Raw genomic sequence first — 16,322 nt, forward strand, 5'->3', positions numbered from 1 at the left:
GTATATCTATTTTATTAGAATATTTCAGTCATTTTAATTTTATGTTGTTTATTTTTTAATGACGTTAGATGATATAGGTACATATGCAAATAAAAAAAAGCATATACATGCAAATAATAATTTTACAAAAATATTTATATAGTTTTATATATTTAGAAGAGTATACATGCAAATATATATTTTATTAGTCAGCTCCCAAAAAAAAAAAAGCTTTTCACCCTTCCAAAATCAATCCCAAACAAGACCTAAAAGGCCCTTCCCAAATGATTACTCCAGCAACCACACCGAAATGCTTTTACCCCAACGGCCCGCTGCAAGGATCCTCCAAAGTTTCTCCCAAGGAATGATAGTAACCAAATACTAAATATTAGGCACTTACCATCCTTAATCCAGGTTAGGGCCCCAGGAGACAAAAGGAAATTAATAAATCAAAGGGTACAATAATCACCAAATGGTTAAACCAAAGCCCAAAGCTGTCGGGGAAACCACAAGAGCAGCCACTTCAAACTCATAAACGTAGTGGGGTATGCTTTTCACTTACAGACTAGTTGAAACAACAGTTAAGAGAAAAACCTAATATAATACAATGGGATATGAAATTTCTCACATTGTATTTGCAACTTAAGATTGTAATGCCTAATGTGAGAATTTTGCAATACCAAAACGGTTTCCTTGTCAAAATGTATGTGCCTGGTTCTCTTTGGATGTGTTAAAAGTCACAAAGAGCTAGGGCATCACCACTTCACTAATGCAAGCATAACTTTTCTATTTTTGCTCATGGTTGGGGATTCAGAGTGCCAACAGCCATCCAACAACAGATTAAAATGACTAGGCATAACTTAAAAACTCAACACGAACAAATAGATACCACATGGTCGTACAACTAATAATGCAGTAACAGAAATGAAGTCTCCCTAACTCATTGAAGGCAGCAATCAGCATTGGCATCTTCATACCTGTCACCTTAAGCCGTAGAGATGTAGAGAAGCACTGGGACAACCACCCCGCTGGAAAAGAACAGAGGTCTTATATACAGAGAAAGTTTGATACAGCACTGGAACATGCTCGGACCAGCTACTACTGTAAATTTGTAATCAACTGAACATGACTTTTCATGTCTGCACCTCAACTCTCTGAGCTGGATCTGTAGGATTCAAACGGTGTTTTATTTCAGACTTTGGTGTATCTCTGATGGCTTTCTTAGAAGTGGCCGGCTGGTAAGCTGCAATTTTGGTGGCAGGGTGCTTTCCTGCTGACACACCTGCTTGTTGTTGATAATATGGCCGTCAGCAACTTTCGCAGCAGTGGAAAAATGTTTTTGTATATGCAAGTTTCAACCAGGTATCGAAATGTTCAAAGCAAATGGAATGGGCGAGGATGACCAAGTGATGATGAACAATGACGAATTAGGCAGTCTATAAGCATGCAAGCATGAACATGAGTTTCATGCTTGCAGGTTGCCACCCTACTCACGCCATATTTATGTGTTTGAGGAAAAACACTACTAATACAAAAATATCTCACATATACACAAGAAAACCAAGACTATAGCTATCTAAATATCTAGACTTACATGTATGCATGGTCAAAAGATGGTGTAATTATGTCTGCTACATTATCAATTCCATACAAATTTATGTTATGCAATATAACTTGCAGTAGCGAAAGAAGAGGAAAGCAGATCCTTAAGCATATGGAACAAGCCAAAATGCATTTGTTACAAGATGGTACACTATTAGCATTAGATTATATCCTGCGAGTCAAGGAATGATGTACCATCATGAACTGCCCAGTTCGAGATGTACCGAACTGTACCAAGGGCGGACCGGTATGATTCTGCCATTTGGTTTGAAAAATCCAGCAAAACAAGAGGGAGGAGGAGAGAGAGGGAGGGAGGGAGAGGGAGGAGGAGAGAGAGAGAGAGGAGAGAGAGGGCTTTCGTGCAGCCGGAGGAGAGGGGGCTTCCCTCCCTCTCTCTCTCTCCCTCTCTTTCTCCCTCGCGGGCACTGGGTGTGTCGGTATAGGCCCGAAATGGAACGGCATAGTACCATACCACCAGGCAACTAGTATGGGTCCTAATACCGGCATAGTATACCTTGCTGCAAATAATTTTGCAACAAAAAATGCCATAGCTTTAAGAAGATAAAAAGCCATATTCTGAGAGTATAAAGAGGACTCACCACTGCTTGGAAGAGAGAGCCGCTTCTTAGCTTGAGAATCCAGTTGTGATGGCCTCTCCTTTGGATTGCTATATGACCGAGTACCAAGTCCAGAAGGCTGGGAGATGGCTTCTCCAGAAACCTCCTCAGATGATGGCTTTGATTTTCCCTTAACTGATGGCACAGCAGAAGAGGTTAGCTGGCTCACAGATCGGTTTGATGAAGAGCCACTTCCCTCAGAATGTGATGGGCCTGTTTTCTGGTTTAGGACATTGGAATGAAGATTTGAAATAGGCTTCTTCCCAGGAGGTTTGTTTTGAGCTCTAGTTCCATACTTTCCGTCAGGTGGTCCATTTTCATCAACCATCACCCCATTCTTGAGATTAATGTCAAGGAACCGGTTCTCCCATGGGCGAACAGCCATCCATCGCTCTAACCAGTTCCACCCCCAGTTGTTTTTATCTGGCTCAAATCCTGAAGGAGCTACAGTCTGCCTGGAACCTGCCTGCCACTACAATATAACCAAATTTGAAAGATATGCTTTGGTTAATAGACTGAATGAGAAATAAAGTGTTATACAATCAATTATACAGAACCAAATAACATCTGCTCAAAAATGATTACTTGCTTGAATTAACAAATGCTTCCGAAAGACCTGCTACTGCACAAAAAGAAAAGGAAAAGGAAAAAAAAGTAGGCCTTAAAACCCAAAAAACTAATTAGCCTTAAGGGTTGATATAATTACGCAGCTCTAGATGCTGCTTTTCATCTACTAATTGATCGCACTCTTATATCATACATCAAATAAATTAGAAGAGAAGAGAGAGTAAAGAAGTTTAAGCTAAAAAATAAAGTGCATACTAAATACCTGCCTGGTCATGCCCGATTTCCCTTTGTTGAGGACAATGAGAAGGGAATAAATGGTTAAGATATATTAGAGAAGATAGTGCGGGTTGAAAGGATAGTAAAAAGCAACTCCTATTTCTAATGCCAAATATGTAGTTGATTGCTAATGACTACTCAGCACTTTCGAATAACGTGTCAGAGTGCCTCCTCAAACGTGCCTGTTTTCAGGTAGATATGGACAAAACTGACAGAATTATACAATTTTTGGCAAATATTACACATTGATAAAATCTAACAGAAAAAGTCATATCCCCCATTTGCTAACCCATAAGATAGAATAAACACTGTACTTTTGTTTTCGGAGAATTAGTAGAAGTAAAAGAATTTTTCATTTCTACTGTAACGATACTAAAATATCCGAAAAATATAAAGATATACATATTAAATTTCAGTTGCTACTTCCTCTGAAAGGTAGAAAATAATGCATAAAGGCTATACCACAACAAAAGATAAAATTAAAAATGTTTTAACCAATCTACAAGACAAAGGCTTAGTGGGTAAGCGGTGCATTTCTTCTTTTTCTTTTACCTGCGGGGTGCGGGCAGAGGTGTGGGTGGATGGGGGGGTTCGGGGGGAGTGGGGTTGATGCAGATTATTAGACATCTTGAAAGGTCAGGCAACTCAAAGGTAATACAAAACCCAAACTCCTACTGAGTATGTGAATTTAGCAGTGAAGACACCTACTTCGAGAACACTCAGTATTTCAATGAGAGAAAGGCCCAAACTTTTTTTTTTTTTGAGAGAAAGGGTAGGAGACCCACTCGCATTATAATTATACAAGTCCAAATTTTTGGAGATGCACCCCCTAAGAAACAAACCCAGAACCTCTAGTTGCTAAACAGAGGGGTGGGTCACCACTGAGGCAAGCCATACTTAAGAAAAAGGCCAGACTTTAAATGCTATACTTCACAAATACATGACAGTGTATATTTACAGAAAGGAGTTAGGGTTAAATCCTCGCAGCAGCCTCGAACTGGGGTATTTGAAAGCAAGGATTTAAGTCCCTGTGGGATGGTGGGGCATCCCACCATCCCAAGTGTCTGGACAAGACTGGGATAGGACAGGACATCCACCACCCGAGTGTCAGGATGCAGTGTCATGGAAAAATCAGGACACCGCTGAATTTAAATCCTTATTTGAAAGATAACCACACATCCTTTGACCCATATGTTTCACTCTGCTCCAAATGAATTTTCAAAACCAGATATATTCTCTGGCAACAGATCTGCAGCTGGAAACTACCTCGTCCAAGAAACTAACCTCCACTAATAGGAAAATGCTCAAAAAGATAGGAAAAAGCAGTATACAGTATTATTCATATCGAGAGACAAGTCTACCTAAAGGAAATCATATATAACATGCATCCACCTCTGTCCCAAGCCCGGATAGAAAAAGAACATAGATGATAACGAGGTGGCCATGAACACGAAACTGATGGATGAGGGTTTTGACTATGAATGTAGAAGAAAAACTGGAGCGCTGTTTCTTAGGTCACTTTGTTCAATTGGCATAGACTATATTTGCCTCAATATTCTTTTTCCTTTTAACAGGAAGAGAGTTGCAATTCAGCATTATCAAATAATCTAAGCATATAACACAAGAAGAAACCATCACACTATGAAGTTCCATGTCAGCCAAACTCTCAACAGCTATTTTGTCATGAGGATTCTCATGCTCCACTGCAACATGGCTCTGCATCATGTCGAGCATTTGAAATTCATCATACTACAAATTAGATGCATTACATGGTGTTGTGTTTTTATTAAGGGTCACCTGATGAGTGAGAGCATATGCCATGGCCCTCTCACGCTTGGCTGCTGCTTCTTGCCTCTTTAACAACTTGGCTTGAATTTCTTCCACAGAACCAACACTGTCACACCAGCCTTCCTGCAGTCAAATCATATGACTGAGTTTCTTTTTATCAATTTTAGTCCGTGATATAACAAAAAAGATCAATGGGATTTAACTACGTTAAGTAATACATCTGATCTACTGAAAACTGATACAAAAGGTAGTGTCAATTTATGCTTTACGCGCATTCAAGTAGTCTACTAAATGGTGGGAGAACAAGTGGTAGAAAACAAGGGATCGACAACACCAAGGAGCAAGCATTGGAAAAAGCCTATAGACAAACAGAAGAAAAAGAGTGAAATAAAGAACAACCATTTTGTTTCAACAATGATATTTCACAACTCAGCTGCTAGTAATAATTTATTTGTTAAAAGGTCAATATTTTGTTGATGCATATCTAGAAAGAACCATAGTGTGATCTGTTGATAGAAATAGGAGATAAAAATAAATGAGGAATGTGAAACAAAAAATCTTTGCCCTGTCATGTACTATTTAGAAAGAAAATAATCCATTCTTTTAAAGCTCAGGCTCATATGCTCAAATTCAAGGCCGTCACCAATTAATTGTTAATTTCAAAGAGAGCATAAAAGATATTCCCACAATTGCATTTGAAATGACTCTCCACAATTATAATTCCTCCATTGGAGCAAGAGCCATCACGAAGACAGCTATATCCCAGCATACTATATTTCAAAAAGTCAGATTCAAATCATTTCTCCAATTTTAAAAAAGGAAACTTCGCCTCTTTTGACCAGTCAAATACACTCAAGACGAGAATTATACTCAAATCACATTCTCACAACTCCAGTTCTCCAGCATTCACTTCCCAAACAAACCAAATGTCTGAAGTCTCACTTCAGAGAATATGACTTTTCAGAACTCACTCCTCTCGAAGTGGCCACTTCCCACTTTGGCTACTTCGGGGCAACCAGGCCCTAAACACTTGCATGCTTATTGTATATACACTATATTAGGCAAGAAAATTATTGTTTAATATTTTGCCAATAGTACCAAACACAATTCCTTATCCACATGAGAATCATAGAGGTTTGACACGGGCAATCGTTTGTTGAAAGGGATGAGTTAAATAGCTAACAAAAGCAAGATTTAAGCTCTACCAACATCTGTATCTTTAACATGTAAGTTGGGATTTTTTGTGGCCATTAAAGAGCTTAAACCAGGTACTTGAGTGACTTTATGGGAAACGATTTTACCCGATTTTTTATCAGTATAATATATGGCTGATAATAAAAGGACATCAAGTATAAGTCGAGCAATAAAAAATAAAGCTCTAATCAGGTTTCTCCTATTTGTTTGCATTAACCGTGTAGGAGAAAAACTGAAACAAAAAAAAAAAAGCTTTCTAATGTCATGGTATTTTAGAAGATAAAAAGGTAGTCAATATCCGACAAAAGGTGATATGTAAGTCAATAGAAAATACGTTGTGATGGTAGCAAATCAGTCAGCAGGTATTAGGTAGCTTTACCTCTGTTTCTCGAACACGAGCCTCATGTACTTGTTGTTGCTGAACCTTTTGCTGCCCCAACTGATTCTCTAATGCTATGCGAACACGCCTGGCTCTGACACGAGCCTGAACTCTTACCAAAGCTTGCATGCAGCGAAGAGTTATTGCAGCTTGCTTTCTGACAGCATGACCCCTAACCAGGGCCTGAAGTCTAACCAGTCCTTTTAGAGCTCGTAATGCTCGTCTAGCCTGAAACGATGAAATAAAGCATCCAATCATCAGAAATAACTCAAAATACAGCAACCACATACATATTATATTCCAAACAAAGTGCATGAGGTTAAAGTTCTTAAGTGGTGGTTTTGTTAGTCTGATCAGAATGTTTTTGACTGGGAGCACCAACTCCAAATGCTGACATGAAAGGGGCACCAATGATGTTTGTTCTTCTCAGTGCTGATACAACATTTTCAAAATCATAATAAAGATAGGTGTTTCTCTAAAGTATAGCTCACATCCTGGAACAACTTGTGAGGAGCTCATGCTAGTTACTTTTCTTAGAAGTACTTGTGACAGAACTTTACTACAAAAATCTCATATTCTATAGCATGAATGACTATATATTCACCGCCCATGTTAGGTCAGGTAAAATTTGGGTGGCATCCAGTCAAAATGTACACAAATATTTTCACAATCTAATTGCTAGAACTAACTTTAATTGAACAGAAATAATTTAATAGGACTTCCTAGAATAGATTAAAGTGCTGATCAGCATGCATAATACACCAAGGTACACATGATACCAATGCCGTAACTGGCATCTCATACCTCAATCCATGCCTCATAGTAAACAACCTTCCACGGTTAACGATTTCATAAGCATAATGTTGTAGCTATGCTAATAAAATGTACAAAGTATCATAAATAAAGGATCGGTTTTACCCGCACACAGAAACTCTCTGATTTTCTACTGTATCCATACCCAGACATGACACGACCATGAGGATATGAAACTGAAAGATGGCCTTGCATTCATTTGTAGAATCCCACAACTAAAATTTTCTGATAACAATGCGTCTATAATAAATAAATGCAGGTGCAAAAAATAAAAACATAAAGAGTAAGAGAGTATTCATGGTAGTATGATTAGAGATGCTGTGGTACCCATTGAGAATTGAGAGATCAAATGTCTGGAAACTCATGACTTCATGCCCTCACCACTGATATTCATCAGGGAAAACAAAAATGATGGAGACAGGAGGCAAATTGGGGTTGTACATATCAAGTCCATGCGTACTCTCCTAAATAATTAAACCTCAGTTATGGGGGATAAGAAATAAATGAAAACAGGAAGTTCTAAGGCCTCACACAACCTAAGGTTGCTCCATTGTGGCATGGATGTCATCGGTTCAAAACATGGAAACAACCTCTCCACTTGCAGGGGCAAGACTGCACATATCTTACCCATCCTAGACCCCCTAGTGTCGGGAGCCTCGTGCACCCGGGCCGCCTTTTTTAGGAAGTTTTAAGGCTTCATATAAATGGTTCATGCGGAAATCTCCTACCTGCCACAATCTATGAAGTATTGATGGATACATGAGTATAACTATGTCCTACGGAATGGTACGTACTCCTTTATCAACTGATTAATGCAGGAACTAAGGTCCTCATGGGTGCCCTCTATAACACCTTCACTCTTACCTAGCAAGCTTTAAAAAAGGCAACAAAAACTGAATTCTACAATGAAGACAGTTAAAATATTGTTTGCAGTTCATAGTCTTGTTCATGTTTATCATAAAATTATTTCTAGTAGTGTAGTTATATGTTATAATATTGTTTCAGCAGATTACTTAATACAAATACAAAACTCCCACCTGGTATTTTCTAATTTGTTAATAATGTGATGTTTTATCAGCAACACAAAATATAGGCACCAACATGCACATAATGAAAGAGACAGGATCCAGTACCAGGAAAGCTCGAAAAGCAGTTTGAATAACTGTGGCAGCCCAGTCCTCTCTTGCATTCAGTTCTGGTTGACAAGATGCCTGTACTTGAAGTGAGGTGTTGGCTGAAGAAGATGTGGAATGTGGGCTTGATTGGATATTAACATCTGCTGTCAATGGAGCAGTTCCAACAGGAAATTCATTATCCATAATAGCACCATCAGGATCAATAAAATGTTTCCGCCGGTGCCAAAACCTATTAGCAGCGACCCTTTTCTGCAATGCTCATGAGTTATAAAGCATGTAAGAATGAGAAAAAATTCACCCCAATCTATGGAATGAAGCTTACTCTATATACTTATATATCTCATATTACAAGTGGAGCACATGGATTTTGTAAGTATCCAGAAAAGAATGTAGAAACATGCTGTTGTTATAATAGAATTTGAATAGGAACATATATAATGTTAGCTCAAAAATCACTTACATATTATTAAAATTGGGATACCCTAAAATTATAGTTCATTTTCCGTCTTCTTCCCATTGTTCAGATTTCTAGTTATAATTGCCATTCCAAATAAGTAGTATTTCATTTAAGTTGTTATCTACTAGGAAAACAGCTTTTAGGATTTGGTGAAATCAAGGTTCGTTGTTTCAGTACCGGACCCCATACCAGTACCATCCAATTATAATGTCGGTATACGGTACGGTATGCGATGACGAGACATACCGAGTGTCGGTATGGTACGAGACTGCATACTTGTACGTCCAGTATGGTATAGTACTGACCGATACGGCAAACCTTAGGTGAAATCTTCATACATGCTACTAGGTCAGCTTCAAAACTTCACTAGGTGTTCAATCAGATTGCATAAGGCCTAGAAGATTGATGATTTAAGGAAACTTATATAAAGTCTTGGACCTCATAAGCTGATAAAGAGTCCTATAAGGATTATGACTTTATTTTCATTTTGTGTTGGTGTCTCATGATAATGGGCCACTATATAATGAAAGAGATAGATGGACTTAAGAATTCATATACTGCTATTCCATAACTGGCTATTGCTGGAGTTCTAACAGCAACCAAATATCAGATGAAAAAAAGGACCACCAAACAGAAAAATGGATGTACGTTTACAATCTTAAGAAACTTAGTTTGAGGAGCCCAGGCTCTTCTTTCAATAGAATTTGAAGTAGAGGATTCCACTTTAGAAGTTGGCCTTTAATTGGACTTCTTGTCCATGAAGAAACCTAAGTAAGAGAATGGAGCTTTAAGAATTAACCTCCTTTTTTATACTTCAATATTTTGTCAGAGTTGCAAATGAAATGGTGGAGTTATGTAAACATGTGATAGATGATTGTAATTCTAAAAGATATTTTTAGAGATAAAGACAAATGGTAATTTTCCCAAGATTGTGGTAGATCCTTTTGTTGTTGGTAACCTCAACTGATTTTATATGAGTAATCAGCTTGCTGCTTAAAAGTATGTTACATATTAAGAATTAGTCAAGTCAATGGCAAGCTTCATATTTTTGTGGGTAAAAAACAATTGGCATTTCCTTTTTTTTTAAAGCTTTGATAAGTTCTGAAACAACTCCAAAAGGACCAGAGTTCTGCAAATTAAACAAATTGACTGAATTGGTTTCCCAGTGCCAACGCTGATGCAGAGTATTGATTAAGCAGAATCACATTGCAATATCACAATGCCAATCAAGACGTGCATATAAAATCCGTTTAGATTCAATATCAAAACAAGCCATGAAAAGACAGTCTAACATTTTCGTCCTTATCTGAATGTTGTGACTTCTCTGGATTTCTTAGCCCGACCCATGATTTAAGCCACTTTGCAGAAATACCCATTATTCTGACACTTCAGTTCTCAGATAACTAGGACCTGTTAATGCAAATACAGCAATGATCAGTATTAACTTTCAGTAATCATTTCCTCCCTTCTAGGGCAGACAACATATAGAAACAAGGATGACTAAATATAGTCATATATATGTAAGAATAACATTGACATCAGTAAGAATATGGCTGGAATCTGAGTTACTTGAGGATACATGAAAATGTCTGGACAAAATTGAAAAGCAAGGGCGGCATTACAATCCAAGGTAAAATAGATATATTAAAAAAAAACAAAGATGATTAAACTTGTACGAAAATTGTCACAGTTGATTGCAGACTATCCACAGGAATGATTTGAAACTTTTTAAGCAAACTGTCATCTAATCTTGTATTATGCTTGATAAATAAGAAATCAATCTTTTAATGAATGGGTTGCCACATGCTGCCTCAAGACAAATTTCAAAGTTCACCAATAAATTCTACAATGATAACCTAAAAGCATTTCCAAGCCAAAAAACTTGCTACTCAATATATAGCATTGATGTATCAATAAATCATTAAGTTTTGCCAAACAGATTTAGGCAAAATGTAATTAGTTTCTCCACTATCATGTGCACTCTTCAGCCATACTAGTATGAACATTCACACAAGCACACTGAAATGCATGCACATATAGACACGCACACACAAAAAAAAGCTACATTATGAGGACCAATAATATCATATGCTGCCAATAGAGAGAAGCATAGAAGTGCCATAAATTATGGTGATGAAATTCAAGATTTTGATTTAGAACTATATAATTTGTCAAATTTCTCTCATGCTGACACTGAATATTCATGCCATGCACAGAAGGGTAAGTAGAAAAGAGGGTAAGGGAAAACTAACAAAAAACTATATCTGCTTGACTAATTTATCAAAGTTCACCAAAAATATTACAGCATATGGGCTTATTTATAAATTGTTGGCCTTTCCTTGAGGAAATAGGGTTTTACAAATCTCCTAGAAATCCCTCTATTGGCTAATAACAATGAGGTGGGGCACATTACTTATTGTTTAAAGAAAAATAATCTGAAATGGGTGCCAAGTTGCCAGTTGACCAACTACTTAATGTTTTCCTGGTTCTTCTCTTTCTCCCTCCCAATTTTCCCTCCCATTTCAGCATTTCCTCATATCTTCCTTCCTTTATCCTCCTTTCTTTTATTTTCCTTTATTTTTTCCCCTGTTTTTCTCCTCTCTTTTTTTTCCTCTCAACCTCCTTGTCATCTCCTATCTTACCCCTAATTCTAGTTCTAGCCCCTAAAATGGGTGCTGCATCTTTTCCTCAATACAACTTGCTGCACCCCCCACTTTTCTCACTTCTTATATTTCTTCTTGGGTGAGAGAGCCCACAAATATAAACAGCCAATCACTCACATGGTTCGACATATTATAGTAAGCTGCCTAACCTCTGCAGAATTTTAAATTAACAAAAGTTAAAAAGAAACAAAATCCTCTAATCACAACAGTACATTATTCTAAGACCAATCGAATTGTATTTCAGATCATACCAGCAAAGAGAAGCTTTTAGACATAGTCCTTTTTCTAGGATTGATATAGAACCATGCACCAGTGGAAAACTTCAAGGTTGCAATGCAAATGATATGGTCGCTAAACCAAGGTCCGCCGTACCGGTACCGGTCGGCGTACCGGTGGCCGGCCGGACCGGTACGGTACCGGTCCGGTCCGGTCCGTACCGGCCGGTACCGGTGGTTTCAAAAACCACAGCGCGCGGCGCTGTGGTTCTAAAAAAAAAAAAAAATCATAGTTCGCACCGGTACGGGCGCCGGTACCGGCCGGTACGGGCGCCGGTACCGGCCGGTACGGGCGCCGGTACCGGCCGGTACGGGCGCCGGTACCGGCCGGTACGGGCGCCGAACCGGCCGGTACGGGCGCCGAACCGGCCGGTACGGGCGCCGAACCGGCCGGTACGCCCCCGTACCGGCCGGTTCGGATAAAAAACCGGGAAATACCGGTTTTTTATCCGTTCCGGTACCGGTCCACGGCCGGACCGGTACGTACCGGCCCGTACCGGCCGGTATGGACCGGTACGGCATTCCATGCGCTAAACACTATCAGACTAGATGTTGAAATCTCTTGTTTGTCCATGCTTCCACTAGGAAATCTTTCACTGAAGCTTCGTCTAAAGGTCAGGACCATAGCAATGATGGAAATAATTTATGAAAGATCTTAGGAGCAGGCATGGTGTAGGCTTATATTCACCCTTGACCTGTGTAGCACACTCATCCTCCCGCCCAACCCCCAACCTAGAAAGTCAAATTCAGTTCCAAGATTATATTTTGTGTGAGAAGAGGGGCTGTCATGTACCTCTTCTAGGTTAAGTAGACTCCAAGGATGACGACACCCTTACTCAGATGCCAGAATCAGGGAGCAAGTGTAGATTAAGGTGCAGGGAAGTGGATGTTTTGGTATAAAAAAATGCCTAAGAAGCGGGTGTGGGTTCAAGATTCCAAGGACATTTTGAAGCACGTACATCACCCTAGTTTAGAAAACACCAACTATCAAGGGCTCAAAGGCTTTCTCATGACTCTCCTCTTCAATGAAGAGGCCTCCTGTGGAAACCTGGTCTAGATATTGGGAAAGTGCTGCTCATATAGGATGGTCTCCATCTTCATGCTTAGATCATTCAAATTAGAATAAAAGCAAGAACCCTCAACAACAAACGAACCAAAATTATGAGGGAGACTCAGTTTAAGTTTTGTTTTTTTTTTCTTCTTTCATATTTTCCTCAACTTTCCTCAATTCCTAGCTATTGCATCTGTTGTATTGTCTTTCTACTTGATGTCTTGCCTCTTATATTATTGTTAGTAAATATGCATTTGCTACCCAGACTTTTTGGACTCATGCAACTGCATACTTTTAGTACTTATGGACATGTTCTCGATGGAAAATCTAGCATAAGTAGGTGTAAGGAACCTTTTGTAAGCTATCTTTATATAATAAGTAGTTTGCATATTTTATTGCATGAGTGACTATAGCCCATTGAAATTGTAAATATAGCAATAATAGCCTAGTCAATGGCACTCATTGCATTTCTTTTTCCATCCACCATGTTCCTCAAATTTCAAGTTGCATTGCACCTTTTTTAAATAGGATAAAGTTAAGATTGTTTAAATCTGTAACCAATTTTTGTACTCATGATACTTGCATACTATGACCAAACTTATGTACTGCATGAGAGGGATATACCCATTAAAAATGATATTAAGGTGTTTTTGCCTAAAATTCGTTTGTAATTCTTGCCATGTTTCTAAGGTTCTTAATTCATGATAATTTTGTAGTATATAATATTCATGAAAATGGTTTAAAGCCATCTCAATTCATCAATTGTAGTCAATTTATTGCATTTATGGTACTTGATCATGTTAATAAGTACTCATATTATGTCAGTAGATAACACAGTCATATTTGTAAATAATCTTATAGGTACATGCAGTGTCTCATATATTTATCTACATGTGCAAATTTCTGACCAACATAACTGTTCATAAGGCTTTGCTCTTATTAATTGTAATTCTAGGATAGTTGCAGATCTGACGTTATTTCCAAACTTATAATATGCATGACCTCAATAAGAAATAGACTGAAAAATTGATGCAGTCCTTATTTTTTCTACATTGCACCTATCAAACCTGTAGATCATTTCTAGATGATAATACATAATGAGCTTTGTACCAAAAATGTCTAATCTTTACATGCTTCATCTTTTAAGATTTTGGCCAAAATGACGAGTCTAACAGGGATTCATACATGTAACAAGCTGAAAAAAATCCCCTCTCTCCTGCATGTTTTTGCACATCCATCACTTGGAGAAGCAAAAGTTACTAATTCTATCACACCTGAGCTAACATCGGCGCATGGAAAAGATTATACCATGAGACTGCTTTTAAATTGTCAAAGGGTTTCTCTCATCAAAAGAGATGCAAATTTATTGTAGTTAAGCTAGAAAACGATAATGCAAGTTGGGAGAAAACTTGCACTAACAAATCTATTCCTTTTCTTTTATTATCTCCAGGACTTTGTTTATAAAGTAGTTCTTTAACATGTTTTATCAGAAGCATTATGAATCTATTGTCCTTTCATGTGACTGATTTATTATTGTTATGAAGCATTTCCAACAACCAAAGTAGGTGTTATTCAGAGTAGGATGCTCAAGCACACCAAATAATAAAGCAATAGCTAAGAACAAGACCTACTAATTCATATATATGATATTAAAGTTTGTTTAAGAAAGCCAGAGATGAAATAACTACACAGGTTGCTCGGAAGCAACCTGAAATTACAAATTGACACCACAATGTTTCAGAAAGCTCCATTTCGCATGGGTCCTGCAAAGACTTCTCAGCAACCGAGAGCAAAACAACCAGGAGGTGATTAGACGGGAATAGGTGAGGCAGTTAGTCCATGGTCAAAACTGCCAAGTAATTATTTGATTCAAGTATTACGACATGAGCAGATCATACTGATAAAGCATCAAGCAAATGGACAACAAATGCATCCAACTGCATTCTTAACACATACTATACATCATGTCCCCCTAAATAAACACCAAAATAAAAATTTATCCAAATCAGATTGGTGCATATCTAGATTCTAGAGCCACATGCTAAAGTTCCCGTACAAAACTCTACAGAGGCATAGAACAATTTGCAACTTGGCAAGCATAAAACAGATACAAGAGTTCCGAAGAGGCTTCTTACTCTAGATGAAAGTGAGAAGAATGGCGCATGTCCCATGACCAATTTTCGGCCCTAAACTCAAAAGATTCAATTTTGAGCCCTAAACAGCACTCAGACCTCACCAAACTTGCATCTAAATGTTGAGAACGATGAATCGACGACGAATCTAAGGATTCCGCAGGAAATGCATCGAGAAATCACAACTCCAAACCTTATTACCCGAAACACCCAGACCCAAATCCCAGGTAGACCTCATAGAAGACCAGATAAACAAAGAAGAAAAGCTCACATTACCAAAAGATCCCACACGATCCAAACAAACTCCACTGGCTAGAAGAATTCAACGAAACGGAGAAACGGAGCAAGGAAGGTGAAGAGAAAGCACGGATCTGCGCAAAATGGAGGTCAAATTACATCAGGCAAGAGAGGGAGAATGCGGGAAAACAAATCTGAATCCGGATTTACCTGAGAGAGCAAGTGATGTTACATTGCTCCCTTTTCCTTTGACTTTTTTTTATCTTTTCCCGTGACTTTTTTCTCTTTTCCCCTTTTAATTGGCTGGCAATCAGCTTCTCACTCTCTCTCAACAGTTTCTCTCGCTGTCGGATTCTGAGAAAAAGAAATCCTCACTCGATCCTCTCTTTCTCCTGCTGTCGGGGAGTGGGATTGTGGGAAGGATCCCCGAAAGGAGCCCAACTTTCTTTCCTGCGGCTCTGCTGCCCCTCCTAATCCTCGACTCATTAATCCTCTCGCTTAAACTCCAGTTGTTGGAGGCGTGGCGACATTTCATTGGTTCGAGTTGAAGTCTGTCGACGGCTTTGGGGTGTGGGGTCGGTGATCGCCTGCCACGCGTCCCCTTTGGAGGTAGTTTAGTTTGCTTCCGATCCGGAGGAGGCGACCTTATCTCCGGCTGTTAGTTGAGTTATTGAGTAGCATACGTGGTTTGGTTAATAAAGCTCGGAATGTCCACAGAGCGGCGGTCTGGTCGTGGCTATAATGCGCCGAGAGTTTATGGGAAAGGTTGCGCACATACAACCACGATAGCCTCCATTGAAGGATGTACAGCGATCAAATAAAGTGCATCATGTGTGACATAGGATGTAGATTATTTTATTTAATGATCATCCATAATTGTACAATACTCTACGGCCCAAAGTTTCATGCTTGCGTATGCGAGCTTTGAAATAATGGCTACTTGTGGTGGGTATACTATTCGATGTTTATAATTTCTTTTTTTTAAGGAAAACGATATTTTAATCCAAATTTGAGACAGAATTTTAGGGAAAATGTATGACAAGATGAGTTGGCGGCCATCTAAAATAAATTAAAAATATAATATTAAAAGCTTTGAATAATTAAAAATATCTTAAAAAAATTTGTCGTTGTTCTATCGGTTGATCAGGTCAATTAG

The 16,322-nt window shown here is 38.5% G+C and overlaps 1 protein-coding gene across 5 annotated transcripts; it reads right to left on the bottom strand.

Moving 5' to 3' along the window:
* Positions 1-741: 741 nt before the first annotated feature.
* On the bottom strand, positions 742-15,654 carry LOC103696695 (protein IQ-DOMAIN 1-like). Of its 5 annotated transcripts, none has more exons than XM_008778388.4 (8): positions 15,377-15,654; positions 15,206-15,300; positions 10,101-10,218; positions 8,349-8,600; positions 6,403-6,630; positions 4,839-4,952; positions 2,181-2,670; positions 742-1,261 (listed from the first exon to the last, which is right to left on the bottom strand). In XM_008778388.4, exons 3-8 carry the CDS (start codon positions 10,182-10,184, stop codon positions 1,113-1,115), a joined length of 1,317 nt encoding a protein of 438 aa, XP_008776610.2. In that variant the 5' UTR covers positions 10,185-10,218; positions 15,206-15,300; positions 15,377-15,654; the 3' UTR covers positions 742-1,112. The 5 variants fall into 5 exon arrangements, with proteins under 5 accessions (XP_008776610.2, XP_008776611.2, XP_008776608.2 ...); XM_008778389.4 differs by having other exon boundaries at positions 15,201-15,300; positions 15,377-15,646; XM_008778386.4 differs by having other exon boundaries at positions 14,933-15,300; positions 15,377-15,646.
* Between the last annotated feature and the right edge of the window lie 668 nt (positions 15,655-16,322).

Source organism: Phoenix dactylifera, chromosome 11 (assembly GCF_009389715.1).
Source record: "Phoenix dactylifera cultivar Barhee BC4 chromosome 11, palm_55x_up_171113_PBpolish2nd_filt_p, whole genome shotgun sequence".
Classification (NCBI taxonomy): Eukaryota; Viridiplantae; Streptophyta; class Magnoliopsida; order Arecales; family Arecaceae; genus Phoenix; species Phoenix dactylifera.